General features: G+C 56.1%; 8 protein-coding genes across 8 annotated transcripts; 3 read left to right on the plus strand and 5 right to left on the minus strand.

Annotated features, from left to right (window-relative positions):
* Positions 1 to 505: 505 nt before the first annotated feature.
* Positions 506 to 1113, plus strand: BGZ61DRAFT_481737 (uncharacterized protein; the record flags this gene model as incomplete). The annotated part of the gene is made up of 2 exons (XM_046249326.1): positions 506 to 587; positions 809 to 1113. The coding sequence occupies 2 exons, from the start codon at positions 506 to 508 to the stop codon at positions 1111 to 1113; spliced, it is 387 nt and encodes a 128-aa protein (XP_046100437.1).
* Positions 1114 to 4719: 3606 nt separating this feature from the next.
* BGZ61DRAFT_457656 (uncharacterized protein) lies at positions 4720 to 7763 on the minus strand. Its single transcript, XM_046246674.1, has 4 exons — positions 6994 to 7763; positions 6828 to 6932; positions 5385 to 6756; positions 4720 to 5328 (listed from the first exon to the last, which is right to left on the minus strand). The coding sequence occupies exons 1-4, from the start codon at positions 7618 to 7620 to the stop codon at positions 5129 to 5131; spliced, it is 2304 nt and encodes a 767-aa protein (XP_046100438.1). The 5' UTR covers positions 7621 to 7763; the 3' UTR covers positions 4720 to 5128.
* Positions 7764 to 11691: 3928 nt separating this feature from the next.
* BGZ61DRAFT_496803 (uncharacterized protein) lies at positions 11692 to 13584 on the minus strand (the record flags this gene model as incomplete). Its single annotated transcript, XM_046251063.1, has 3 exons — positions 11692 to 12113; positions 12168 to 13171; positions 13223 to 13584. The coding sequence occupies 3 exons, from the start codon at positions 13582 to 13584 to the stop codon at positions 11692 to 11694; spliced, it is 1788 nt and encodes a 595-aa protein (XP_046100439.1).
* Positions 13585 to 15007: 1423 nt separating this feature from the next.
* On the plus strand, positions 15008 to 16386 carry BGZ61DRAFT_591132 (uncharacterized protein; the record flags this gene model as incomplete). Its single annotated transcript, XM_046256672.1, has 2 exons — positions 15008 to 15198; positions 15273 to 16386. Exons 1-2 carry the CDS (start codon positions 15140 to 15142, stop codon positions 16384 to 16386), a joined length of 1173 nt encoding a protein of 390 aa, XP_046100440.1. The 5' UTR covers positions 15008 to 15139.
* Positions 16387 to 16885: 499 nt separating this feature from the next.
* Positions 16886 to 17720, minus strand: BGZ61DRAFT_360298 (histidine phosphatase superfamily; the record flags this gene model as incomplete). Its single annotated transcript, XM_046241164.1, has 2 exons — positions 16886 to 17097; positions 17186 to 17720. 2 exons carry the CDS (start codon positions 17718 to 17720, stop codon positions 16886 to 16888), a joined length of 747 nt encoding a protein of 248 aa, XP_046100441.1.
* An 86-nt stretch (positions 17721 to 17806) lies between these two features.
* On the minus strand, positions 17807 to 18569 carry BGZ61DRAFT_75203 (uncharacterized protein). Its single transcript, XM_046257049.1, has one exon. The coding sequence runs from the start codon at positions 18463 to 18465 to the stop codon at positions 17893 to 17895; it is 573 nt and encodes a 190-aa protein (XP_046100442.1). The 5' UTR covers positions 18466 to 18569; the 3' UTR covers positions 17807 to 17892.
* A 351-nt stretch (positions 18570 to 18920) lies between these two features.
* On the minus strand, positions 18921 to 21409 carry BGZ61DRAFT_536079 (uncharacterized protein; the record flags this gene model as incomplete). The annotated part of the gene is made up of 5 exons (XM_046254347.1): positions 18921 to 19930; positions 19982 to 20744; positions 20802 to 21086; positions 21138 to 21270; positions 21336 to 21409. 5 exons carry the CDS (start codon positions 21407 to 21409, stop codon positions 18921 to 18923), a joined length of 2265 nt encoding a protein of 754 aa, XP_046100443.1.
* A 1112-nt stretch (positions 21410 to 22521) lies between these two features.
* BGZ61DRAFT_481742 (uncharacterized protein) lies at positions 22522 to 25784 on the plus strand (the record flags this gene model as incomplete). Its single annotated transcript, XM_046249327.1, has 2 exons — positions 22522 to 24825; positions 24882 to 25784. The coding sequence occupies 2 exons, from the start codon at positions 22522 to 22524 to the stop codon at positions 25782 to 25784; spliced, it is 3207 nt and encodes a 1068-aa protein (XP_046100444.1).
* Between the last annotated feature and the right edge of the window lie 770 nt (positions 25785 to 26554).

Below are 26554 nucleotides of genomic sequence, written 5' to 3' on the forward strand. Positions count from 1 at the left end.
GGGTTGGCGGTCGGGGTCTGGTTTGGCGTTTGGGGTTGGCGGGAAATGGATCTCGTGTGTGGTGTGGACTCGATACGGTACCGTGGCCGAGTCGCAAGGATGGACGAGGAACGGCGTGGATTTGTTTGGGCGACGGCGTGGACGTGGGCGTGGGTGTGGGCGTGGGTGTGGGAGTGGGCGATTGCGGGCCCCCTCTCTCTCACAGCTGAACAGTACAGCTCGCAGACAGACAGACAGACAGATAGACAGGGCTGGCGGAAGCAGTAGAATGCGTGATTGTAGGAGGGAACTGGCGGCCCCGAGGACGAAGGCGGAGGGGATGAAGAGAAATGTAGCAATGATGGGGGCGGGCAACACGAGGGAGTGGCGGAGTTGGACCTGGTTCCCTGCGGAGGCGATGGTAAGAGGGACAGACAGACGTAAGAGCGAGGTGAGGGGAGGTGAGAGGAGGTGAGAAGAGGTCAGAGTCGAGAGACGTCAGTGAAGATCAGGCTCCGAAGCTCCCATGCTGTACGTGGTGCGTCGGTGTCTGCGTTTGGCGCTGGCTCTGGCTCTGGCTCTGCCTTGTCTGGCTGTTCCCGTGTCTGGTTTGTACCAGTCCAGCTGTCTGCAATACGGTCTTGTCTTGTCTGGCAGGGCTAATTAGGGTGGGGATTGCAAGCGGAAGTGGGTGTGTTGGAAACGGCCCAGTTGTGTGGGCAATTGCGGGTGTCTTCTCTAGCTTTGCTACTGGGCTGCTGGGGCTGCTGGGGCTAAACCGTGCCCGCTAACTGTGCTACTGGGGTAAGTTATGTACTGCTGGGTACAGTCCTGGACAGCGCCAGCCCAAGCCACATGGATGACGGGACGCCTCTGGGGCTTGGGCGGAGGGAGACGACACGACGTCCTGGGGGAAAAGGGCTCCAAGGGGGCGACACGTGCCGCTGCTACAACTCGGAGCTGGGGGACCCTGCACCTGTCGTGCTTGTCGTGACGCTGTGCGCTCCGCTCGTCAAACATTGCCCGTCCACTATAACCTATAGCTCTACTAGGCGGGCGGGCCTCTGCTGGGCGGTGCAGAAAAGCGCAACACGGAGCGGTGGGGTGGCATCCCGTGTTGGATACCTTACCTAGGTATGTTGGTTACGATACGCGTGAAAGCCAAGAGCCTGGGCGGCCTCGCCGTCAGGCAACGGTACGTCAGTGTGTCGCAGCAGCCCTCAAGCAATCCCGCAATCCGGGCAGCCCGCAGGTTGTTTGTATAGTACGGCGTACGGAGTAGACATGCTGAAGACGTCGAATCCTCGAATCCTCGAATCCTCTGCTCACATGGAATATCCCGTCCAATGTCATCATTAGTGACTGTAGGTACCGACCTCGCTGTAACCCAACTGTCGCGACCGGGGCCCAGAATAAAGCCCACACCAGAGGGAAGAGGAGGTGCACCTAAGCTCACCACTGACAGCACCAGCCCTAAGACGGACAGAACCCTTGCTGGGCCCTTCCATACGGCGGATCCAATCACAGGGACCTCTGGAGATACGACGTGAGCCTCCGGAGAGGGCCCTGGAGAAATGGCCTGGGCCAGGATTAATACGTTAATACAAGTGCGATGGGTCCCCGCTCCCCCCTGAAAGCCCCCTGGCCGCCCGCCGCCCGCTCCCTTCCGGCGACGGAGGCGTCCTCCACTGTGACCTCATAGCTTAATTAGAACCGGCAAAGCCTACAAAGTCCTAGCATCAGAGCTCGTCTCTCTGTCGTCGTCCTCCTACTACTACAGCTATGACTGAATTGCAGCTCCAGTCTAGTCTCGGGTTGTTTCTACGAAACATGTCCTGACTGCTCCTCGCTTTCACCTTTGCTCATCTGACTGCAGTGAGCGAGCCGGCGGCGGAGAGGCCGAAGCACACACGCACACACGCACGCATGTCAGCAGCCCGCGCCAGCCCTACGCCCACCAGCAGTTCCACCGGCATGACCAACGCATCCATCACATCACCACATCTAATTAGACACCAGACAGAACACCTGGCTTCTAATAAGCCCAAGTCTCCAGGTCTCCGGGTCTCACGTCTCAAGCCTCAAGTCTCGAGTCTCGCCGGAAATCAAACGCATTCTCCTCATCGTCCTGCCCCCTTGCCCGTTGCCCTCTATCCAACATGGCATCGCATCCTGTAGTACAAACACCCACTACCTCGGGTATGTCTCATCGTCACCCTCCCACCTCCCATGTGCATATACCCCATGTTCATCTTCCCATGTTATCTTGCAATGTGAAACCCTTCGGTTTTTAAATTACCAGTATTGTTTTTCGTTTTCGCATTCCCCAAAACCTCGTGTCATCTCCACTCTCGACGCGCACTTGCCCATCTTTCCCTCTCACTACGGAGTACATATCCCATTATCCCGGCGCTATCGGACATTATTACTCCCTCCCCGTCCCTGTGCAGTCCCAAATATTCCGTTTCACCCCCTCTCTAGCAACTTTCCTACCTTATTAATCCTGCGCTCCACTCTATATTTGCTAATGCGCAGCGTAGCACACCGACTCCGATAACGTTCCCCGCATCACCTCACGGCTTTGGGTGCGGGTCCAGAACTCCTCTTCTAGAAGTTCGGATATCTTCGCCTCTTTGTTACATGTCAGCATACCCAGGGTCTCATCTCGACTCTCGGTTTCAGTGCCTAGGAACTTGCATGTCCAGGTCTCTGCATTGCCTCCTCTCTGTCCCTTGCTCTCGTACCCGAGATAAACCACTCCACGATTCCGGTACCCTTGCAAATATCTTTCCAGTGAACTACCCTAAAGCCCCGGTGACTTTACCCATTCCGATATTGTGCATCCCTCTCCCAGCTGCTGTCTTGGGGTTATTGCTATTAGTAATGTGTATGTGGGCAAATAAGAATACTCTGTTAAAAACTAAGCGAAAACTCATGTGCGGCATTGTAGGAATGGATTGGTAATGAATGGATGGGGTTAGTGACCCTTGAATGTAGTTGTCAAGTGTGCTTGAGGCACCGAGCATAGACTGCAACCTTCATAATCAGGTTGTAACAAAGTCACAACCACAACATATATCCAGACCTCCTTGTGGCTGGATAATCTCCAGTCAGTCACATATCTGAAGATCCTCTCATTGTCACTGGAAGCGGACTGAAAGGCGGACTTTTCGCCCAAGAGAATTTGAGCTCACGGTATTTTTTGGCCACTCTCATTAACTCGACACAACTTCCGTGACTTTCCTGCTACAGGTAGAAGAAGGCTGAGTATGGATACGTCAAAACTACTAGTCTAGCCAGGCTGTCGTCTTTGGCTTCAAGATTTTAGTTTCTGAATGCAGCTCGCGCCCATCATCAGCGCAAGGGATCTGACCTGTGAAGCAGCAAATAACAAAGGGACGAAGATAGAATGACACGCCACAGGTTCCCGTAGGACCCCCATTACTGGCCCAAGAAAATAACTGGTGCAGCAGAACTATGTCTTTATCACTTAGTCCTCTCAGAGGCAATGATCCACAAACTCATCAGCCTGGGCATCAAACACAGCACCGATTCATTGGGAAGGGCGATAAGGGTAGTAGGCTTTCGAATGGTAGATTTTGGTAGTTCTCCAAGAAGTCAAATATGACGAATGTGAGGTAATGATGATCAGATACCTTTAACCATAATTCTAGACGCAGATGCGGAGTGATAAAGTTCATCCCGAGAGCTCCCTTGCTTGGCCAATGGAAACACCAAAGTTGGATCAGCATACCGTTATTGGGTGCCAGAGAACTTTCTAACCAACGATTTCCCAAGCGAAAGCATCTATACTATCAGATGTAAAAGTCAGAGGAAATGCTAAAACAAATATTTCTTTGAAGATATGGCTGAAGCAGTGAAACCAGGAGTCGAGGGTTATTCCTTTGCATGTGACGACCCAGACCTTGCAGGCTTGTTCAACGGTAACTGGATCGGAAAAACGGTGTGGACTCAAAATCCGAATTCAGAATTAAGATAGCGACATGAACAAGACGGACCTAGGCTTTCCGCTGGACTCAATCTCGATGAAGTCGCCTTCCGACTTACATTCCCCTTTAGTCGGCGGTATTCACGTTGAGTCCATACTTGACCTTGTGTCGCAGGATCTTGAGCCAGTATGTATTTTCGCGCACGGGGGTTCCACTGATGTCTTTACAAAGGTAATGGATGAGTTTGCTACCATCCAGCTGGTACATCCCCGCTGACTTATGCACGGAATGAAGTTCACTCTCCTCCTAAACGAGCCCAATATAACTTGCTAAAGACACTTGATTATCTCAAACGTAGAACGACTTGCCCGACCCGCTCGCATGCTCCTTTATCGTCCGTGCAAATGGGAATTGGGTTGCACGATGAGCTGTCTGTGCTCGATTGAGTCAGACCGGGCCGTCTTTAACAGAGAAACAAGACTATAAACTGGTGTACCCAAATATCCTGTGCTGGTGTCAAAAAATAACGCTCAAGAAAGGAAACATTGCAGGAAGCTGTTGGTTTCCATCTATTAACACTAGTTTCATTGGTGATTGGAGGGCTAGCGTGACGAGAAAGTGGAATCGTGTTGTACAGAGCTGCTGGAACGGAAATTATGAGATAGGAAGCAGCATTACCTTCCGTTCTGCCAATGTGCCAACTGCAAACCCAGCAGAACAAATTTAGACACCCTAGGTATCATTTTTACAGCACGTTGGAAACTCCCAGGCACGCTTTAGTTTTGTTGACTGACTTCAACTAGCTTCAATTGTCTATATACCGGGCAATCATCATGATCGTTCATGCTGCAACTCCCTCCCCCATCTGGAACTTAGAAGTCAAACTCCAAGGCTCGTGTAAGTCTGTCTACCGTGCCCAACTATTTAACCCCTTCTTGCCAAGATCATCCAACAATAAAAATCCTCCCCGCTCCTCGACATGGTTGCCACAGCCTCATTTGGATCTGCCCCAAGACGGTGCGCCTCGCCTGAGTTCCTCGCTCGCGGTCTGTCATCGCACTCGGGACGCTCGTGGAAGAGACGTCTCAGCCCTGTCGTCTCGTCTTCGTTTGTGTCTTTTCCGAGGTATCATATGGTTTCTCAGCGAAACCCGAAATGTATCGTCCACTTGCGTTCTCCTTCCTTCCCCAGCCTCACATCTACCGGAAACGTGCTCGGCAACGGCCCATAACCTCGCCTTGGCAGACTAACTCGGCGCTGAATTCGGAACCATCCAAAGTCAGGTAAATATCAAAGTAGACACGGTAGAAGGTGCCTTGAGGGGTATCCATGCGCTCGAAGTCCTTCTCCAGGTTCTTGCGTGACAGATCCGAGGTGAGGGTGACGACCTCCTTGATTCCTGTTGGGACATGTTAGCATCTGGAAAAATGGAAGTGAAGCTTCGGGGCAACTTACGGGGATCCTTAGTATACTCGGGGCAGACATCGTCGTCGCAGGCGTACAGGACATCCTCGTACATGAGAGTGGCACCGGGGGCGACTTGTCGGAAAAAGGAAACCTTGACAGGCTCGCCGCTCTTGACCTTCTGGCCCTTCTGGACAAAAATCTGTCGGGTGAACTTGCATCGGTCCTTGCCATCGAGAGAGGGCACACGGTACGCCTCGGGATGGTAACCCTCCTTGAAGGGCTGGAGAGTGGCCATGAGGTAGTGGCGACGGGCGACACGGTGGGTGATGATTCGCTCGGTGATACCGGCGGTGACGGCGCCCTTGACAATGGCGGCGACTGAGTCCATGGGTCGGACGACCTTGGACTGGAACTGGGGAGGGACGTGCAGCTTGATCTGTTGGAAGAGGTACTCGGAGGCACCGAAACCACCGACGACCAGAATGTTCTGCAGGGTGCGGTTCTGGGCCTGGATGGCAATGATCTGGTTTCGCACAAGCTCCAGAATGCGGTTGACGACGGGCTCGAAGCACTGGAGAATCTCCTCGTTGGTGAAGGTCATGTAACCCTCCTCGATACCGGCCTCGGGGAACTCAGCCTCGATACCGACATCGACAGCCCACTTCTGGCCGTTATTCCGGAAGTCGGCCTTGATTCGGTTCTCAAAGTCCATGATGCACTTGGCGTAGACACGGCCGGCCGTCTTGGAGCCATCGGGGAGCTTCATCTTGCGGATCTTTGTGCGCAGGATGTTGCTGAAGTTGCGGTTCAGGGCGGTAGAACCGCAAGAGTCACCAGATCCAGCCGTGCACTCGGCGACAGTGAAGGGGTTCTCCTCCTCGACCTCGTAGGCGATCAAATCGACGGTCCCACCACCGCAATCGACAATCAGGACGGCGTCGTGGACCTTGAGGTTCAGCAGACCAGTCTTTGAGCAGAAGAGGGCAGCGGCCTCGGGTTCAGAGACCAGGGTTAGGCGGTTGTCGTTCTCGTCCCGGAGGAAACCAGCCTGGATGGCTGCGGATCGAGTGGCGGCCTTGCCGGCATCGTTCCAGATGGCGGGCACGGTAAGGTAGTATCGGATGTTGCGCTCTTCTCGGTTGAACACCTCACCAAGGGTCTTCTGCAGCGCCGTGCGCATAGCCTGGCGGAGCTTGAAGAGGTAGTCGGCGGCAACGTCAATCTCTGACTTGCCTGGGGGCAGAGGAGGGAGGTTGATGGGGTCGATGTAGGTGTTACCGCTAAGCATCAGCTGCAGCTTGAACCACTCGACCTTTTGCACACCAGGCTTGGGGTAGCCGGTGGGCGCCAGGGCATCGGCGATATCAGGACCCCATCCTACCACCTTCTGATATTGGTCGTAGTAGAGGACGGTCGGGATCTGGGGCACCCGCGGTTAGCTTTGAACAACGGTTACAGAAGCCTATATTTGCTATAGCTGCCGTGACGCACCTTTTGCTTGGTCAAGTTGCCAGCTCCTGGCCACTCGGTGATGATATCTTCCTTGGCCTCGTTGTTGGTCGCGAAGGCAAAAGCAACACCGGAAAAGGTGGTTCCCTACGACATCCAATGTTAGCGACTGCACTCCATGATCCAAGGAACTCTTCCGGAAGCTTACGAAATCGATTCCGACAATCAGCTGTGCCTTACTCCTGCTGGCGCCCTCGACCTCAGCCGCCGGGTTACCCCGCCCGAACTGCTGGCCGAGGGGAGGGCCCTGGGGCGGCGGGGGACCTCCGGCGGGAGGATAGCCCTGGACTTGTTGTTGCTGCTGGCCGAAGCCCGGGGGACCGCCCATCGGGGGAGGTCCCTGACCCATGGGGTTCATGTTGGGAGGGTAGCCGACGGGGGCGCCGGTGTTGATCGGGGGTGGTCCTCCTACCATCTGGCTGGGAGGGGTGCGGTTCTGGTTGACGTGAGGGCTGGTGCGGCCAACGGGAGCCTGGCCGGGAGGGAAGTTGGCCGAGTAGCTGGGCGGGCGGTTGCCAGAACCCGGGTGATTCATTGGGAGGCTGGTAGTCGAAGAGGAGGCACCGATGGAGGGCGCGGGAGCGTGGTGAGGCTGCTGCGGTTGCTGCGGTTGTTGTTGAGACGGGAAGCGTTGTTGGTGAAGTAGTTGCTGCTGAGGTATTTGGCCGGGAGGAGGGGTCGGACTCGGGGTGAGACCCTCGGGGGTCTGGATGCTTGCGGCGGATTTGCGTTTTCCGAAGCCAAAGCTCTTGAAGCGGGAGTTCATAGAACTCATATGGAAAGAAGAAAGTCGGGGGAGGGCGACGGGGAAAAGGGTAGGACAGGTTTCAGAGGCACGGGAGCGCCGCAGGACGGGGCAGGACGGGGCAGGACGGGCAGGACGGTCAGGACTTGGGGGGGAATGGGGCTGGATTGGGTGGGAGGGAGGGGGAGGGGGAGAGAGGCTCGGGCTCGGGTCAGAAATTAGCACACGCACGGGGGTGGGAGGGGGGAGTGAGAATGACGAGCTGAGAGCGCGAGGGGAGGGGTGTGGACTGTGTGATTTGGGCTTTGGGCTTTGGGCTTGGGCCTGGGCCTCTGTATCCTGGGATCCCGGGGGCGGCGGCGGCGGCGGCGGCGGCTTTGGGCTGGCCACGATGTGTTTTGGCGAGGAGCTTTGTGGTGGGTGACTGGTGTTGGTAGCGCTATTATGGAGGGCTGGCTGCTGCTGCTGGACTGGCGGTGCTGCTGGCGCTTCTTGTTGGCGCTGCTTTGGGCTGGCCTAGGCTTCAGGTGGGCTGGCTGGACTTGCTTTGTGGTGTTTTGGCGGGGGACCAAGCAAGAGTTGAGTTGCTGGAAGGATGCGAGCGGGACTGGATGTGTATGGCTGACGACCGGGAACTCGTGGGCTCGGCGCGTGCTGGGCGAGACGGGAGGGGATGATGGGACTGCGGGAGCGTGGGATCGTGGGAACCAGAGCTCTCGTTGTGTGAGCTTGCCGTGTGAGTGAGTGGGTGAGCCCTCTCCGTGGTGCTTGCGTGAGTGCGTGCGTGTATCGACCTATCCCGGGCTGCTGTGGATCGACTGGCTGGACTGGATGGATGAGCTCTGTCGGTCTCAACTCAATCTCCCTATGAGCGGCGGCGGTGGCGGCGGCGTTTCAAGGCGTTTGGTGACGGGACGACAAGTAGTCTAGGCGATGGGTAAGAAGCAGTCAGCTACCTGGCACTGGCGCTGGCTCTGGCTCACCCTGGGCCTCGCTCTCGCTCTTCTCGTGCCTCCGCCTTAGGCTTGGGCGTTTGGGCTGTGGTGGCTGACGAGGGGCGCTGCAGGTTGGGAATAGGGACTTGGGCCCGCCGCCGGGGGACTCGGTGACCAGGGGACTGGGCTGTGAACTTGGGAAGAGGCGGGGTGGAGCAGGAAAAGCTGCGCGAAAGGGACACCAAGCTGACGGCGCTAGAGTCTGTCTGGCAGTGTAAGGCTGAGGCAAGGTCGTGTCGGGGATGGGGTCCGTTGCAGCTTGTCAGGATTGAGGCCGGGCACTTCCTCGCCGTGATGGAGATGGACACGGCTCTGGAACCGTTGTTGCTTCACCGTGATGTGAATTGCCGCTGGCTAAGGTATTGATTGACTGGTTATCGGGAAGACTTGCGGTCGAGAACCTGTCCCGCCGACGAGGGCTGAGAGTTTTGGTGCGGTACGGTACGGGTACGGTACGATACGGTACGGTGCGCTGCGGCGTGGTGCAATTGGCCGTCGCCCCGCCGTCTGCTTTGGTGGGGTTCTGATTTGGTCGACGGGGGTCGCAATCGGGCTGACGAGAGGCAATTCCCGCCGTCTCTTGTTCCTGTTTCCGGGAACTGTGGCTAGTGTGCAAATTAGTGAAGCCCTCTGTAGAACCCTCGCTACGCCGCTTTCGAGTTCTGAGATGCCCTGGAAGGACGGACACAGCGGCCACCAGTCTGCCTTGTCCGCTGTCAGGTCCGGCCTCTGATGGAAGACGGGCGTGGGTGGATAGGGCCATGGATGCCGGTGCGGGCGTGGGTGTGGGGGGCGTGCGCGTACACTCAAACGTTGAAACCTCACCTACCCTTCTTTGTGCGCTTTTGGCGATCGGGTACCCGGGATAAGTTAAGGGTTCGATTGAAGGTTGCAGATAGAGGCAATCTGGAGTGGCCTGGGGAAAGACAAGAACGTTGAAGCTAAGCTAGGGCCGGGATTCCCTTCTACTGGGAGGACAATGGGGGGAAAAAGAGGATGAGGTTTTTGGAACGGTGACGATGACGGCGGGGAAGAGAACTGATGGGCGCAGACAAAGGTGATGACGAACCACCAAGCTCGGCCACCCAACCCAAGCGACGTTGTCGCAGGCCCTTTGTTGGCGTGGGCCGGTTCGGGGACGACGGGTTTGACAGCAGGATACTACAGGGGGATCCCCAGGGGATGCGATTCGGCGATTCGATGCGATACTGGGCTCCCTCACCAAGGTCCAGGTCCAGGTCCAGGCCTAGCAGATGATCCCATTCGTACCTGTTTCTGAGCCTGTCCTACGCCTATTCACCCACGAACCAAACCAACTCTCCCCGGCGACGACACGCTCGCTTTCGCTTTTGGTGAGAGAGTGGGGGCCCAGCAGGCCCAGCATGCCCAGCAGACGTATGCGAGTGAGGCTGAGACGCCCTGGAACACGAACCTTGGCGGGAATAGGACCAGCTCGGGTGACAAATGCAGTATGCTGGACGAGCCCAGAGCCAGAGCCAGAGCTACTACGTAGCAGAGCCGTGGAGATCCAGGACTCTGTCTAGGACTTTGCTCCCCCTGGGTCCGTGGCCTGTGGCCCTGTGGGGACGGTTCAGGCCCCTGTGGTTGGCTGGTGAGCCCGCTTCCGCTGCGTTGGGCTGTTAATTACCTACCGCACGTACAGTATCGTCCTCTGCTTCGTATCTGCTCCCTGTGAGAATGTCTTGGCCATCGATGTTCTGGCTGTGCCTCAAAGTCAATATGTATCACGGCGACTCTACGTCTCTACGTCCCACTTGCTTCTCTTTTGTCCCCATTCCCATTCCCATTCCCATTCCCGTCCCTTGGCCTGCTGCATCCCCGGTCCTACGCTGGGTCTTTTCATCCTGTCCTGGCGTACAGCACAAAGCCCTGGACGAGCCGAGACCAGACTAGGCCATTCCTCACTTGGGTGACTTGGCTCTCTGTTGCCCTCTCATGCACGGCGCCGATCCCGCCCATGAGGCGCCGTGATTATTACGAATTATTGAACCTTTTCCCAACGATGCGGATGCCACGAGGCACGACCGAGACCCTCCTGCATCTTCCCATCCATACCGTCTCAATCCATCCAATCCGTCCAGTCCATCCCACCCGCCCACACCGTCTACACCGTCCTCGTACAGCTCCGCGTATTTGCATCCCGAAACCCACAATCTCATTCCCCATCATCTCGCTCCCCAAAGCCAGCTACCGAGAAAAACCACTTTTCCACCATCGCTGTCCCTCGTCCCGCTCTGGCCGCAACTCGAACGCTCCACCCAAGCGCTGCCCACGATGAGGCTGAGCAAGAAGCAGTGCCTCATCAACGGCTCCTAGGTCGCGGCGTTGCTGGGGGGGCCAACCTGGCGGCAGGGGTGTTAATTTTTGGATGCTCAGCCGCACCCTAAGCGGGAACCAAACAGAAGCTTGTCTGTCATCTCGCCCACCCACTTCTGACCCCCCTTCTTCACACAAGCAGCTTTACGACAGTATTCGCATGGGCTGGGCTACCTCTCGCTGGTTCCGAATCACGTGGATTCCTAAGCGTCTGTTGCCATCCCCTAACATTCGATAGCCTTGTCTTACCGATACAAGAAACCTTCACCATGGGAATACTCCGATTTTAGCTTCCCAGCCGGGGCGCACAGGCTCGCCGATCCTGGTCCAGAGCAGAGGCGCTCTAAATAAAGCATCTGTGGACAGGCACGTGTGGGGCATCAACAACCACAACCCCTCCTTACCTGGCACCAATGCGGGGTCCTACCCTATCTCTGCATGTGACTGATTGAGCGCCAACCTGTCGGTAGTTGCTAATGCTAGAAAACACCCAATGCTGGCATTAATAACAGACCGATAGACCCTGTCACTTGATATGCATCATCTAAACTTCCACGCGTTTAATCCAATTGACTGTTGGCTGTTGGCTGGCCTCAATTCAGGGTCGAGTCTGAGACGCAGGCGCTTAAATCAACTGCTTCTCCTTGTCCAAATAATTGCCCCTTCACCATTCGCTATGCTACCTTGATCCTTTTTAAGTTAGACATATCATACACAAACTGGCAGCTTCATTACCCCCTCTCGCCCTCAAACCCCTTTGCCCACTCTCTTAATCCTCCTCGTCGTCCTGGACCCATCCCCTGCTCATTTCTACTGCCCGCTCCCATCTTTTGCGCATCCGCTTGCGCTGACTAACCTCAAGCTGAGGCCTGAACACTTTGCGGCCCTTGCTGTTGACTTGGTGGAGTTCATCGAGTTCGTTCCAGACACCAGTAGCCAGTCCAGCCGCAATAGCAGCGCCCAGTGCCGTTGTCTCACGCATCGCGGGTCGATCGACGGGAATACCGCTAAGGTCAGCCTGGGTCTGCATACACAGGTCCGAGTTGGACATTCCACCATCTACAGCCAACTTCTCGAGAGCGTGACCAGAATCGGCGGCCATGGCGTCTAGAATTGCTGCTGTCTGGTGGCAAGTTGCCTCGAGTGTCGCTCGAACAACATGGCCCTTTTCTGTGTGCTGGGTGATACCAACTACAAGACCTTAGGTTAGCTATAATCAACAGGGAACAGGGAGACCAAACGTACAGAGGGTGCCCTTGGCATCGTCAATCCAGTACGGAGCGAAGAGTCCGCTAAAGGCAGTGACGAAGACAACACCACCATTGTCAGGGACTGTTTTGGCGACAGCGTCTACCTCCGCGGACGCCTTGATGATGGAGAGGTTGTTCTGGAGGAATTTCACCCCGGACCCAGCTACAGCGATACTACCCTCAAGGGCGTAAACAGGTTTCCGCCCCTGACCAAAGTCATACGCAACCGTGGCAAGCAGGCCCATTTTGGAGATGACAGGTTCATGCCCTACATTGTAGAGGAGGAAACAGCCTGTGCCATACGTATTCTTGGCCTGGCCTGGACTGAAACCACACTGGCCCACGAGGGCTGAGGACTGGTCACCCAAGCAGCCGGCAATGGGTGTGCCCTTGAGGGATCCACGAGCCAGTGAGCCAAAGGCAGTGGCGTGGGATGATGGAACAATCTTGGGCAGACCAAGCTTGTTACGATCAATCTCAAAGAATGAGAGGAGAGAGTCGTCATAGTCCAGGGTATGGAGGTTCATGAACATAGTCCGGCTAGCATTGGTTGAATCGGTGACGTAGATGGGACCACCCTCCCTATCATGGCCTCCGTTGAGACGATAGATGAGCCATGAGTCGACTGTACCGAATGACAAGCGCCCTTCCTCATACGCCTTACGCACAGAGTCGACATTCTGGAGAACCCAGAGCAGTTTGACACTGGAAGGATAGGTGGATAGGGGGAGACCGCAAAGCTCCTGAAGCTTCTCGGCCCCTGGCCGACTCTTCAGCTCTCGGACGAGCGAAGTAGTCCGGGTATCAGGCCAAACAACAGCATTGTACAAGGGTTCGCCGGTGGTCTTGTCCCAAAGGACAGTAGTCTCTCGTTGGTTGGTGATGCCGATTGATCGAATCTCAGACAGGGAGTGGCCCTGTGCCACGAACTTCTCGGCCGCTTTGTCAATGCAAACCTCAACAGACTCGAGGAGCTCGATAGGGTCATGTTCATGCCACCTACGAAGTTCGTTAGAACAATTTTGCAAGAGAAAGGGAAATTAGACTTACCCAGAGTGGGGGTACTTGTTCTCAAACTCAATCTGATGGCTGGCAACGGGCTCACCGTGGCCGTTGAAGATAAGGAAGCGGGTTGACGTTGTGCCTTGGTCAATGCTGCCGACAAACCAATGTTTCTGCTTTTCCTCCTCTGTCTCAATAATTCCGTCGGGGAGTTGCTCCTCTGTCTCAACGATTCCGTCAGAGAGTTGTTCGTCTGTCTCAGTAATTCCGTTGGGGAGTTGCTCCTCTAGCAAGACGTCGGCGGTACGAGGCCGCTTAGCCTCTCGAGCATTGTCCGAGTTGCTCGGTCCCTTGATATCATGCTTGTAAGGCACTGCCTGAGGCGACGCAGTGGCGGTTGTGAATTCCATCCTTGCGCACGACGCGGTCGCAAATGACCGTCTACGTTTTACAGTGTCGTGGCAAGGGGGCCGTTCCTAGCAGGAACGTGGAGGTAGAAATGTGGGGGAGTGGAAGGTTCGCGGGGAGCAGGAGGATAGGGATAGGGATGTGGATGTGGAGGCTGATGTCGATCGCTGTGACAATCTGGGGCGCTGGAAGTGCAGGAAACGGGCGGTTCTAGGTATATTGGACAGAGAAGAAGCCGAGCGTGCAGTGAAGATGAAGGAGGGAGTAAAAAGAGGACAAGAAGGTCGAGGAGAGGGAGGACGGGATAAATGAGTAAGGAGACGGCTGGCCGAGAGCGAGTGGGGGAGGGTCGGGCCAGACACTCCGAGCCGCACTCGCGGGAGAGTGCGGCGCACTGGCATTAGCAATGACATTGGCAGTGGCAACGCCAATGGCAGGAGCGTGGCAGCTGACATGTGCTTGCGACGTCGGGGGCCGGAAAGGGCAAGAGGGGAACGAGAGGGGGCAGGTACCACGAGGGGGGAGATTGCCGTCCACTGCCGCTGCCGGAGAAGATCGATCGCCGCGCACGCGCACGCGCAAAGAGCAGTTTTCGATATTGGTGAGTTGACTTTTGCCATGGTGGATCTCAACCCCAACTTGCAGGTCACACGGGGAACTGGGGTGGCCCAGGCGCGGCGGAGCCCGACACTACGGAGCCCCGGCCGTCCCCAGACGAGGAAGGACTTCTATGGCAAATCCCCAGCGGGGCATCAATTTGGGGGCCTGGTTGGTGGACAATCTGTGGGGCTGCAGAGACAATGGGGGAAGTTGGACTCGCCCGCCCCCAATTAACCCCCAAATACTGAGAAATGCTGTGCTCTATCACAATTGGGGGACGGCAAATTGATGGGGAGGCCAGGGAGCTTCTGCCGGTCATCGTCCGTAAAGCCGATATTGCTTCCGGTGATTTCCTGGCCCTGCTTCGGCATAAGACACCCAGCGGCACCGGATCTCGTCTCATCTCACCACATCTTATCTCGTTTCCGGTGCGGCGCGAGAACACAATCCTCGTCCTTGTACTGAGAGGAGGAGCGCACGGATCTAAAGAGTCAGGCTTGCTCTCCCCGACGCGTGTGAATCCACGACTCTGGAAATATAGGAGCCCAAAAGTATCAGCCGTCGGATTAGTGTCTGCCTTGCTTCTCTGCATTTAGGCGTACTTATTCCTCTTTTTCGATGCCTCCGAGGTTGATGTGGGTGGCCGAGTCTGGTCACGAGTCTGGTCCCGATGTGGCATGCGAGACATAAGGAAGGTGCAATCAAGGTGTTTCCTGCTGACAGGATGGCCACTGTCCGTCACTGCCAACTCTTCAACTTCCCCCTGGCAAGAAAATTTGCTTCACCAGCACGAACACTGAGTCTCCTCATTCCTTGATTCGAATGATCCTCAGCCATTGCCCTCTTCGCTTGGAAAAGCCGGACTGTCATATGTGCTCTCGACAACTGTAAGTGACAGAAGAACTTGCAGGCAGTCAACCCCCACGGCAACTTCGTACACGCATCCAAGCCACTACAATGCCGACTCCACCATTACAGAGACGACTTGCCGGGAATCCCGAGACCACTGACACGAGGTGAGCACAGAACTTGACTTGTCAGAACATTGTCAAGGTGTTGCGCTTTTAACGGGCTAACGTGCCTTGATCAGCGCTTGCAAATCCACCCGCCTTGAATCCCAAACGGTTTGCTTCACACGGCCCTCGCAACAGCGAGACTTGGTAACGGGATTTACTCCACCTGACTCGCGCACTACCAAGCGGCATGCATTCAACAGCCTGGATGATGGCCCTTACAACTCGAAACACAAGCGCCTGCGTACCGGAAACCAGCCACTACCAGCTTCTCCGCCAGCCTCGCTGCTTTGTCTACGAACCCCCACCCCCTCGTCTTGTCTTCCTAGGATTTCCGATGTGCTGGTTGAGGATCAAAGTTACCAGGAACATGGTCCTACTCCCCACATGTGCGGTGACGCTACATCTGCCGTATCCATCAGCAGTCCCTGGGGGAATACCAACAGACTTTCACAAACTTCTAGTATCCCTGACTTATTTGACGACTCGGACCTGGAGCAATTTATGGACAAAATAAGCGAGGGTCTTTTAACAACTACACCTCGGAACCTGGGCAACCAAAACGACACCGAAGAAACGTTCTCTTTGACTGACTTTGATGAGGAGACCATGATCGAGCTTTTGAATGGTGCATCCTGCAAAGAGACGCAGAGACCGCCATCAAGCGTCGTACGAGCGTATGATTGCGATTCCAGGTCCGCCGATGAATTTGATTCAAATTTACAGCACTCTTCCCCATCCAGTAGCGTGGGCCTTGGGATTTTAGTCAAGGATGATTCACCACTGGAGCAAGATGTTGACTGGGGCCAAGTGCATGAGCGTGCGCAGCTGCCCAAGGCCAATTCAACCCCTAGTTCACAAGGCACGCGAACACTACAATCAATTGGCTGTGAATCTACACAACTTACATCGCTTTCCCCCATGAGACGGTCTTCGGCTGCGATTAAGCCCAGCTCCCCTGTCCCATTTGCCACGGAGATGCTACTCAAACCGCACAAAACGTTCTTCCACATCCACGAAATGTTGAGTGCCAAGGCGGAAATGTTCAAAAACCAACCAGACGCTATTTTTGAACTATTTGCTCGAGTAGTGTACTCGAGCCGCGAGAACTTTTACCGCAAGCAGCACTTTCAGTTTCGAAGCCTGTTCAAGGAGTCACCGCCGTATCTAAATGGGATCCTTGTTGGCTAGGAAGCCGGAGGTCCCTTAGATTGCGCCACCCGTGAGTTTTTATGGCCCAATGTTGCAGGTACCAAGTGTTTTTGTCAGTGCAAACTTCGACTGGACACCCGATCAGATCCAGGTTGGTCAATCATGGTGGTTTCTATCCGGCCGACGACCTGGAAGGAGATTCGGAGTGTCATGGATGTGCTTGGGAGGACAGATCTCGACGATGCGAGAATTCCCCCAGCATGAAGGGTGATGAAGTGTGTATCATGGAGGTGCTATTTTCGTTTCTTCTCTATTGCTCACAAGTGAGACTGGGGAACTCGACACCGTTGTCTTCTCTACAGCTTCTGCCGATATCAATCGTATGTAGCTCGGTTTCCAATCCCATTCCAAATATTTTTCCCTGCCTCGACCATTTCGAGGCCCAATCCAAGTTTATCCAAGACCCATTCCTAAAATCCATCCAATCTCAAACGCTCACTCTTATTGTGCCTTAACAGGTCACACCGGTCTACCAAATCTAGTTCTTTACATTGATCAAGTGGAGGTAGTCACCCATCTTCTCAATCATGAGCGGACGCAACTCACGTTGCTCCGTCACCGTCAGCGGGATCGAGTTGCCATGTCGACGGCACCAGCTCTCGCTGGTTTCACGGAGGGCAGCGTCCTCGTCCTTGCCTGTGGGGTCGACAAACTGATATGAGCGGTACTCGCAGTTCAGCCAGCCAGTAGCTGTGTACTAGTTAGCGACAACTATCGTCTTGGAGGCGTCGGGTCTCTTCTCTGTTATTCCCGTTGGAAGTAGAGGGTGGTCACATACCATGGTCAGGATCAACACCCTGCCAGTCCTCGGTTAAAAAATGCAAGAATCCGCCGTGAGTGACGACAAGGATGTGCTCATCACCGTTGCCGGCAGCATCCCTCAACGTGTGGCGGGCCAACTTGGCGCGAGCCACCAGCTTCTCCATCGTGGGCTCATACGGGCTGTCAACACCCTTCTCAATCCACGTCTCCTCAACGTGGGAGTAGTCAGCCTTGCCGGCGAACTCGGCCGAGACCTTGGGGACGGCCGTGCCGATGTCACAAGGCGTGTGCGAGATCTCCTGGAACTCGGGCAGCGCGGTGATGGGTAGCAGGGCGTCGTTGCCAAATGCCTTGAGGCAAGTGTAGACAGTACGACGCATGGGGGAGGCCAGCAGCTTGGTCACCTTGGCATGATGCGGGAAGGCGGCGCGCAAGTCAGCGCACTGCTGCTCGCCAAGGGGAGTCAGATCCGGGTCGTGGATCTGCTCGGCGGCCCGGGAGAGGTTGTGGAAGCCCTGGGCGTGGCGGACGAGGTGGATTGTGGGGGCCATGGTGGAGTAGTAGTTGTTGTTGTTGTTTCTCTTCTGTTGTTGAGAGAGAGAGAGTGGGTGACGGGGTGTTAATAAGTAGAGTGAGGGAGAGTAACACTCGAGAATGATGACGATGTGAGGGATATAGACGAGGTAGCCAACGGGAGTCCGGCAAGCTCAATCGTCAGCGGGATCACAAGATCACAGGAAGAAGCACGACGATAGGAAAACAGGAACAAGAAAAGGAAAAAAAAAACGCCTTATCAGTTCTCTCATCCAGGGAAGACCCTACGACGGCGCTCCAGCCCTCGTGTCCGCGCGCGCCCGCATCGACGATCCCATCACACGCACCCCCTCTCCTGCGTCCAATCCAATCCGACGGGCTCCCGCGGCCCCCGCGAGCCAGCGACTCTCGTCTCCAAAACCGCGTCGCATCTTGGCCAACAATGACTCCCACACTGCCCGCCGGGCGGCCAACCGAAGTCCGGCTCCGGCGCCGCAGCTGCGGAGCTACCCTGCAGGGCCATGACGGGCGTGGGCCGCCCCGCGCCGCCGATTGGTCCGGCCTGCGGAGGGGCGGGGGGCGGACCGCGGTCGGTTTTGTTTGACATGTTCTCGCGCCTGTTGGGTCGTCGATTGAGGGACCGAGGTGGCGGGAATGCCCACATGGCGCGGCAAATAGCTTTTTTTCCCTGGCTAGTTGACCAGATTTATCATCACCGACTATCCCTACAGCATCGGGATTTCTCATCCTCGACCTTGTCATCTGTCATTTGTAGTCATCGTCCTGGTTGGAGGGCCGTGTGTTGGTGGTGGTGTGAAAGCCCCGCTGCCTTGCGCCTCGGCTTGCTTCTTGCGGGAACCATAGGGACAGGGAGTAAGGATACTTCACCTGCCGGTAGTTTACTTCTTCAGATCGATGGCATCTAGGGCCTCTAGCATCTGTAAGCGCTTAGGATCAGGACGTGGGACACATGACACGCAAGCCAACATCAACTACGGGTCCCAGTGGCACAAGCCGGCAACTGAGTGCTCTTCATAAATCGCGGTATTGTAGTAATCGCCTGGGTTGTCCAAGCCTATCGGATGCCCCTGCAGTACATTCTTGTCGCCGAATAAAACGGATACCCGCCCAACGCCGTTGGTTCACTGGAACCCAGTCTCCGACACACGCAATAGCAAACACCTTCTGACAGTACCTTGCTCTACCCCGCTTACCCATTAAAGCTCAATCAGTGCTTCCTCCTTGACAGGCTGCTGCTGCTGCTGCGGGTGACCAGGCTCGTGAGTTGGCACTGCTGGAAAAGGATCTTGGCCATAGCCGGCGTATGCCCAGTTCTGCGGCGCGGCGGGGGGTGCCTGGTGTTGCTGGGGCATTGATGGTTGCCAGTACGGTTGTTGCTGCGGAGGGGGCGCTTGCTGAACCGGTTGCGACGGCTGAGGTGGCTGGGTCTGCTGGTGTTGCTGAGGGGGTTGGGCGAGTTGCGCGGTTGGAGGCGGTTGAGATGGCTGAATAGGCTGAGCAGCCGGGACCGGCTGAGCAGGAGTCTGAATTGGCGTTGGCAGTGATGGGGCCGGCATTGACCCTATCGGGTACTGCATGGGTTGCTGTAGATTCGGATAAGGAGATGGTCCGGCTTCAGGGGCCGGCCCGGGGGCTGACGGCCCAAGGGGAGCTGCTTGAGGAGTCTGCTGCGGTGGGAGGTAATATGAAGCATTGGGGTCGATAGATGGCGTTGCAGTAGCTTGCTGAGGTGTCTGGGCCGGCTGAGTCGCATCGAGGGGAAGCTGCTGCTGGTATGGGTCCTGCGGCGCAGATGGTGCTGACGGTGCCTTATCCCGCCAGCTCTCGGCCCGCTGCAGTTGCTGTGGCGGCATCTGCTGTGGCGGCAGCTGTTGGGGTGGTGCGTATTGGCCGGGTTGAGTTGGGACGGGGCCGTACGATGCATATTGAGGCTGGGGAGTTGCCTGCGGTGGTTGTTGCTGATAAGGGTGCTGCGGAGGGGCATGGTAGCTCGCTCGTTGCTGGCCAGTATAAAAGCTCTCCGCTACCCCAGGGTTGCTAGCCATGTGCGAAGGCATGGACGGGTAGGGACCAGCTTGTTGGCGAGGAGGGAGGTTGTATCCACCCAGGCTTTGTTGGTGATAGGCCTTGGATAGTCTCTCCTCCAGCATGCGGTCGTAGTACCGGACCACGGTTGAGAGCTTGGCATGAAGATCCAAGAGGGTATCTGAAGATGAGTTAGTCCTGCCGAAACATTCAACGCGGGGATGAACCATACCATGCTTGCTCATAGATTCTCCGTAGGTCCGTGCCAGCTTGGGACGTAGTGATCCGATGCTGTCATAGAGCTCCTGAATTTGGGGCTCCCGGAGGATGGTACCAGGCGGCTGTGTCTGCAGCCGGTCAACCAGTGTCGAGAAGAGGTTGATGTTTTCTGCCTCCACAGGTGTCAACTCATAGTCGTTCTTGGGCATGACGAAAGCGGTGGTGCCGGCTCCGGCGCTACTCGACGTGTGCTCCTTGAGCACCGCAGCGTGCATTTGTTTCTGCTCCTCCATATCGGCCAAGGATGCTGCAATTGCTGCCCTTAGGTCCTCATCCTCCTCCTCGGCTTGCTTGGCGGCCGAGGCATCCCCATTGGTCTTGGGGGCGCTTATAACAGGCTCAGCATACGCACGCGTGTGAGTCTTGACTTCCTCCAAGCTCATTGCCAAAGCCTTCTTCAGATCCTCGTCGAATCCTTCATCCACACGGGCGTTCCGTGGCTGCATGGCCGAGGTGCTGCGAGTTTTGTGGGGGTACGTCGGCGATCGATCGAGGGATGGGCTAGGCTCCTTGAAACCCTTGCTCGTGAGTTTGGCATAGCAGCCATCGTCGACTCGAACGGGGGTCATGATTCCTAAATGCGGGAGAGCGACAGTCTTAGTCGAGCACTGCTGGTCGAAGCAGTTTCCACAGTTTCGGCAATGGTGCTTTCGGTTGGTAAACGTAAAGGCGGTTCGACATCGCATACAGACTTCCGAGTCCGACCACTCTGGGGGCTAGAATCCGGCATTGTCAGCTACCCATCATGTCGTGTTCTGCTGGTTCTCTCTTACCGCACTGCTATCAATCATGCTGCTCGATACTGAAATCTTGGGTGGGAATTGATGTCCCTCTCGCTGCAACGTCTTGTACACCTCACCAATATAACCAAGTTCGTATCGGCCTTCAGTAGCTCCCGCCCACGATTGTATCAACTCGAGAATCTTCGATTTAACTTCAGCGTTGACGGCGGCGCTTCCAACGGCCTGGAGAAGCGACACTAAATTGTCCATGAACTCGCGAGAGGCGATCTCGGCGAGGAAATGCGATCCGCCATTCTTAACACAGGTATCGGTAAGCTAGATCAGGTCAGCCCCAGAACATCCTACAGTAGCCATGGGATTCCGTACGCTCAGAGCGCTCAGCTGGGAGTTGGGGTTCTTGTTGCCGATGCGCCGTTTGAGAGAGCGCATGGCCTCCTTGGGCGCGACCGTCTTGGATCTGATGACATCGGAGATTTCGAGGTTCAGCGCAATATCCTCACTGGGCATCAGGTCAGTCAGCGAGGGGGAAACAACAAAGCGCGGGCTGGTTTGGGGTGCGCATACAGGCTACTGCTCGTGGCCTTCTCGATCTGCTCGTCCAAGGCCGTGTTGGCCGAGGACGACCACCAGCTCATCATCTTGGGGGCGACGGCGGCGACGGCGGTTGGGGTGGCGGAACGAAGGGAGGGGGTCTGGACGCTCGGATGATGCGTAAACCGGGAGAAGTATTGAGGCTCGCGGACGGCGGCTTAAGCAGCAGAGCAAAGAGATGGATGGTGTTGACGGTGTCAAGGTGGATGTCGAGTCGAGGTTCGCCAGGCGTGTTCCAGGCTGTCGTCGCCCCAGCCTCAGTCAGTCGGAGGCGGCGATGAGGTACGACGTAGGAGGTACGAAAATGGGTTAGCTTCCATGTGTTTGGCCTACGCTACTCTGTCGTAGGTGCCTCTCCAGGCCCCCAGCGCTGTGGCCTCTGCTATTGGCAGAGCGATATTAGGTAAGGGCCCTGCTGAGGCAGCTGTCCGGGCAATCCAGGTCCCCCGTAGCGCCTAACGGACAGGGGCTCCTTGAGCCTGAGGGATCCACTGACGCTGCCCGTCCAGTGGGTGTAGCTCAATAGTGTCTGCCTTGCGTCACAGTGGGCGGGCGACCCGCTAACTCCCAGTGCAAGCAACCTCCAGAAACATGCGGCGAGCAGATGACGACGGTGTTGTGGCGTACGTGGCTCGTGGCCGCTAAGCTGGGGAAACGAGAAACTCTACCCGCGTGCAAGGACTAGGTACTTGGGATGCCTACTCACCACAAAGGGGATCGAGGTACCCCCGCCACACCTCCATGTACCGCCCCGCGAAACCACATGGCCATGAGAGCTGTCGTTCACCTGCCCGCCAATGTCCGCTGGTTCCTTTGTCGTCGGCATGACCACCAAGCGTCTCCGACTTCCAACATCGACTCGCGCCCGCATCGTGATTTTCTGCAAGGGGCCTGTGAGAGTTTCGTCAAAGAATCCTTTGAGAGAATGCTGCATGTTCTAGCGACTACCCTGTGGACGGAGCGCTGATCCCTTGTGTCCCTATATCTGCTATCCAGCCCGTTCATGCTCCTCCATTGTTCCTGATACTTGCTCGACTCCTCCAACTCCTCCTTGTTCCTGCGCGCGCCCACGACCTGACCCGACCTCGATTTCCGAATACCGCCTTTATCAGAAGCGACATGATTCGTCGATAACCGTTCCACCCGATCCAACATTGTGATGACGTCCCTGGGCCATTCGCGAGCGACCAGCCTGGTCGACACCCGCAACCGACCCATGGCCACCAGCGGCGCCTTCAATCCTCCGCCGCCCTCAGGCCGCAATGGAGGCGATTCCAGGCCCGGCGGGGCCCCGATCCCGCACATTGATGATATCCTGGGGGCTCCCAGAGACATCGACATAAACCAGTCTATCCGCAGGTTGTTGGAATCGGCCGAGGCATCGCTGCGACAGGCGGAGATGAGCCGCGACTTCAAGAGGCCTGCGCTGGCCTTGAAAGACTATATTCGAGCGTCTGTTATTGCGATCCAGACAATCCGTAATCACCGAGACTATGCCTCCCTCAAGGGCGACCACAATGACCTGGCACGAGCACACAGTTCCCTGCTCAAGAAGATTAGCCAGCAAGATGCCACCTTTGCGAGGATCAAGCAAGACATTATCGCAGACAACAAGAGGACCGGCGTGCGGCCCACCAGCCACAAACCCGGATCGTCCCAGGAGAATGGTGTTGGCTCTCGGTCCAGATCTCCCGTCAAGGCGACGCAAGATGTCGGCTCATCACTATCCTCGGTGAACCGATCACCTGCTGCGTCTCCGCGATCGAGCATGAACGGGTCTCCGGCAAGAGCCAGGCCAAGTATCCAACCGAAGCCCCAAGCTCTCCACGGGAATGCAATCAGCTCAGCCCGTTCGAGTTTGAGTCTTTCTGTCTCTGCCGCCCAGGAGCTTGCCGCTCGCTTCGCCAATCTCAGAGGCCCTCAAGCGTCTCCAAGCCCCCAAGCATCCCCAGGCCAGGATCCCCGCATCAAGACACACCAAATCATCCCCCCCAAGCCTGCCGGCCCTCGAGAGATGCCACCGCCACCGCCGAGACCACCAAAGATTGATATCAATACCAATATGCCGAGTTTACCCAAGATGCCGGATGCAATCTACAGCCCCCGCGGAAGCATTTCAGGAGAAACACCGAGACCTCCAGGCACAACTCGTGCTGTGTATAATCGAAACGGCACTACGACCCCCTCTGTTCCCGGCACCCCTACACAACAGTCACAGGCCCAGGCTGATTACTTTGCGCCAGCCCAGAGCTATTCCAACATATCAATACCCCCTACACCACCTGAGAATGCTATGAAAGTACCAGAAGGAGATTCAATAACATCCGATCAGCTGTACCAGGCCATGAAGGCGAAAGGCTCCATTCTGGTCATCGACACCCGGCTTCGAGAAGATTTCAATGAAGGTCACATCATGTCTTCGTCGACCATCTGCATTGAGCCGAGCGTCTTGCTTAGGGAGAATCTTTCCGCGGATCAGATATCCGAGAGTCTGGTGTTGTCCCCGAACCAGGAAGAGTCACTATTTGAGCAGCGAGACAAGTATGACCTAGTTGTCTTTTACGACCAGGAATCCGAAGAAGTCCCCAAGAATCCCCGTAGTTCTGACGACCTGGTTCTCGTTTCACTTCGACGAGCGTTGGTAGATTACAACTATTCGAAAGACCTCAAGAATCCCCCCAAGATTTTGAAAGGAGGTCTTGATGCCTGGGTGGATTTAATGGGCCCTGCATCACTACAGTCAAGTACGCAAACTATCACACCCAAACCAACCAAGCGAATCCGAAGCAGTACGATTGAGCGGACAAAGTCGAAGTATGTTGTCAAAGCCTTGAAACCAGACGATGTCAAGGCTTGGCAAGAGACTTTGAAGAATGAGGACATGGAGACGGCAACCTCGCCCAACTTCCTCCGGTCCCAGGAGGAGTTTCTCAGGAGGTTTCCGCCCGTGGCTATGGAGCAAGAGTCCATGTCATCGCAGGAACAGTCGCAGGGCCGGCCAGCATACGGGCTATCCCATAAAGTCGATTTATATACCGACCTCCCTTCACCTCCAACTAGACCCGCCCCGGCCCTGCCACGGCCAAGCTACAATGGTCTGACGGAGGGTGCGGATGAGAGGGAGCTTTACGGGAAAGCCAACGGAACGCCGACAAACCGGCAGGTAACCCGTGCGCCCGTGAAGGCCGTAGAGCAACCGCCAGCGGTCGACAACACTAAGTTTTACACGGGACTCAATAACCCCAATAACTGGTGCTACGCAAACAGCACCCTGCAGTGTCTCCTGGCCTCACCTGAGTTTGGAAGGGAGCTAGCGGACTCGACTTGGATATCTAAGTACAAGGCGCCGAAAAAGGACGACGAGAAGATTGAACATCCTCAGCTGATGATTCGAATCATCACCAACCTGTTTCACTGGATGAGCTCTGGCAAGTTCCAGGTCATGAAAGCCCAGACGTTGATGGTCAGTTATGCGCCCCTTTTCAGACACATGCCAGAATTCGGCTAACTAGCGAACAGAATTACTCGCGCCACCTCTGTAAACAAGCCCAGGGCCTTGAGCCGTTTGGTGGAGATCAGCAGCAGGACGCACAGGAGTTCATGTCATTTCTTCTCACTCACCTCCATGACGAGACCAACACGCGGCGAGACCGCAAGGGGCATGTCGAACAGCCCGACACCAAGCGCCAGTCGCTGCTCCAGGCGGCGGGCGAGTACTGGCACAACCACATCGGCCTCAACCAGTCCATCATCGACCGGTACTGGCGCGGCCTCGAGCTGTCGACAGTCAAGTGCGAGGAGTGCCACACCAAGACGTACTCCTTTTCGCCCTTTGAATGGATCCCCGTCACCGTGAATAGAGGCCTCAGCATGACGCTCGACGAGGTTCTCGGAGAGCACACGGCCGGGAACCATCTGAGCGACTTCTCCTGCGACAAATGCCGTCGTCCCACCCGCGCCCTCCAGTCCCTCTCCTTCGCCCGCATGCCCTCGCTCCTCTGCGTCTGCCTCCGTCGCTTCCAGTACCAGCCGGCCTATGGCAAGTCAGTCAAGTCGTCGGCGCCCATCACATGGGATTTCAACGACACTGACATGTCGCGCTACTTCCTCACGTCTGCCGACCAGACCCCGACCAACGGGACCACGGGCCCCACGGACCCGGCCTTTGCGGCGCCGTTCCGCTACGAGACGTATGCCGTCATCATCCACGAGGGCAGCACCACCAACAGCGGCCACTACACGGCGTACGTCCGGGATTCGTCTTCGCACGACCCCTACGCCTGGTTCTACTGCAACGATTCGAGCGTGACCAAGGTTCGTATCGGCAGCGGCGACCGTGACGACGTCCAGGAGGCCGTCTTCAAGACCCGCCGTGACAAAGTCCCCTATCTCATCTTCTTCCGCCGCAAGGGCATGCGGTGAGACTGATAGGTATTGGCACATTCGGAACGCCTCTCCCGTCCCGGTCCCTTGCGTCTCCTCCTAGCCTTATCACGCCTAGCCTCTCCGAGAGACCGGACCCCCTACGGTCGACTTGTCAACTGCCACGACTCCCTCGTATTATTAACCTCGGTACATCCGGAAGAGCCTCCAAGGCCCCCCGTCTATCAGGCTCATTTCCTCCCATCCTCGTTGGATACCGTCATGCGCATCTCCCCTGACCCCTGACGAGGCAGAACCAATACTCATCAACTCCCATATTCGGCTGTTTCCACATGCATGTGTTTCCTACGACACCGGCATCATCCGTTTTGACTGCTTTTTTTCTTTATTTATCCAGCTCTTGGCTTTTGTTCCTTTCTTCTTTGTGCTTCTTTGTCCCTATCTAGCAAGCAGGCAACAGGCAAGCAAGCATGGCACGGTGCAGGGGGTGGGCGTTTTCATCGAGCTTTGCTTCTTCCGGCGGTGTGCGAGAGATTACTAGTCTGTTTTACCAGCATGCTCTGATTTCCCCGTCAAATAATGACCACGACCATGAACCATACCATACCATGACCATTCTCGATAAGAAAAAGACCACAAAGCTGAAAGGTGTTGAAGAGACACATGACGTGGATACGTGGATGTGTGGATACGAGTTCGAGTGAGGCCGCAAGATAGAAATAAGACCCATCCACGTCTCTTGGCCGTCCCTGTTCATTCGTCGCCCCACTCAGCGCTTCGTTGTCAACCGTACGAATTAGGCTTGACAT

This window comes from Ilyonectria robusta, assembly GCF_021365365.1.
Source record: "Ilyonectria robusta strain PMI_751 chromosome Unknown BGZ61scaffold_19, whole genome shotgun sequence".
Classification (NCBI taxonomy): Eukaryota; Fungi; Ascomycota; class Sordariomycetes; order Hypocreales; family Nectriaceae; genus Ilyonectria; species Ilyonectria robusta.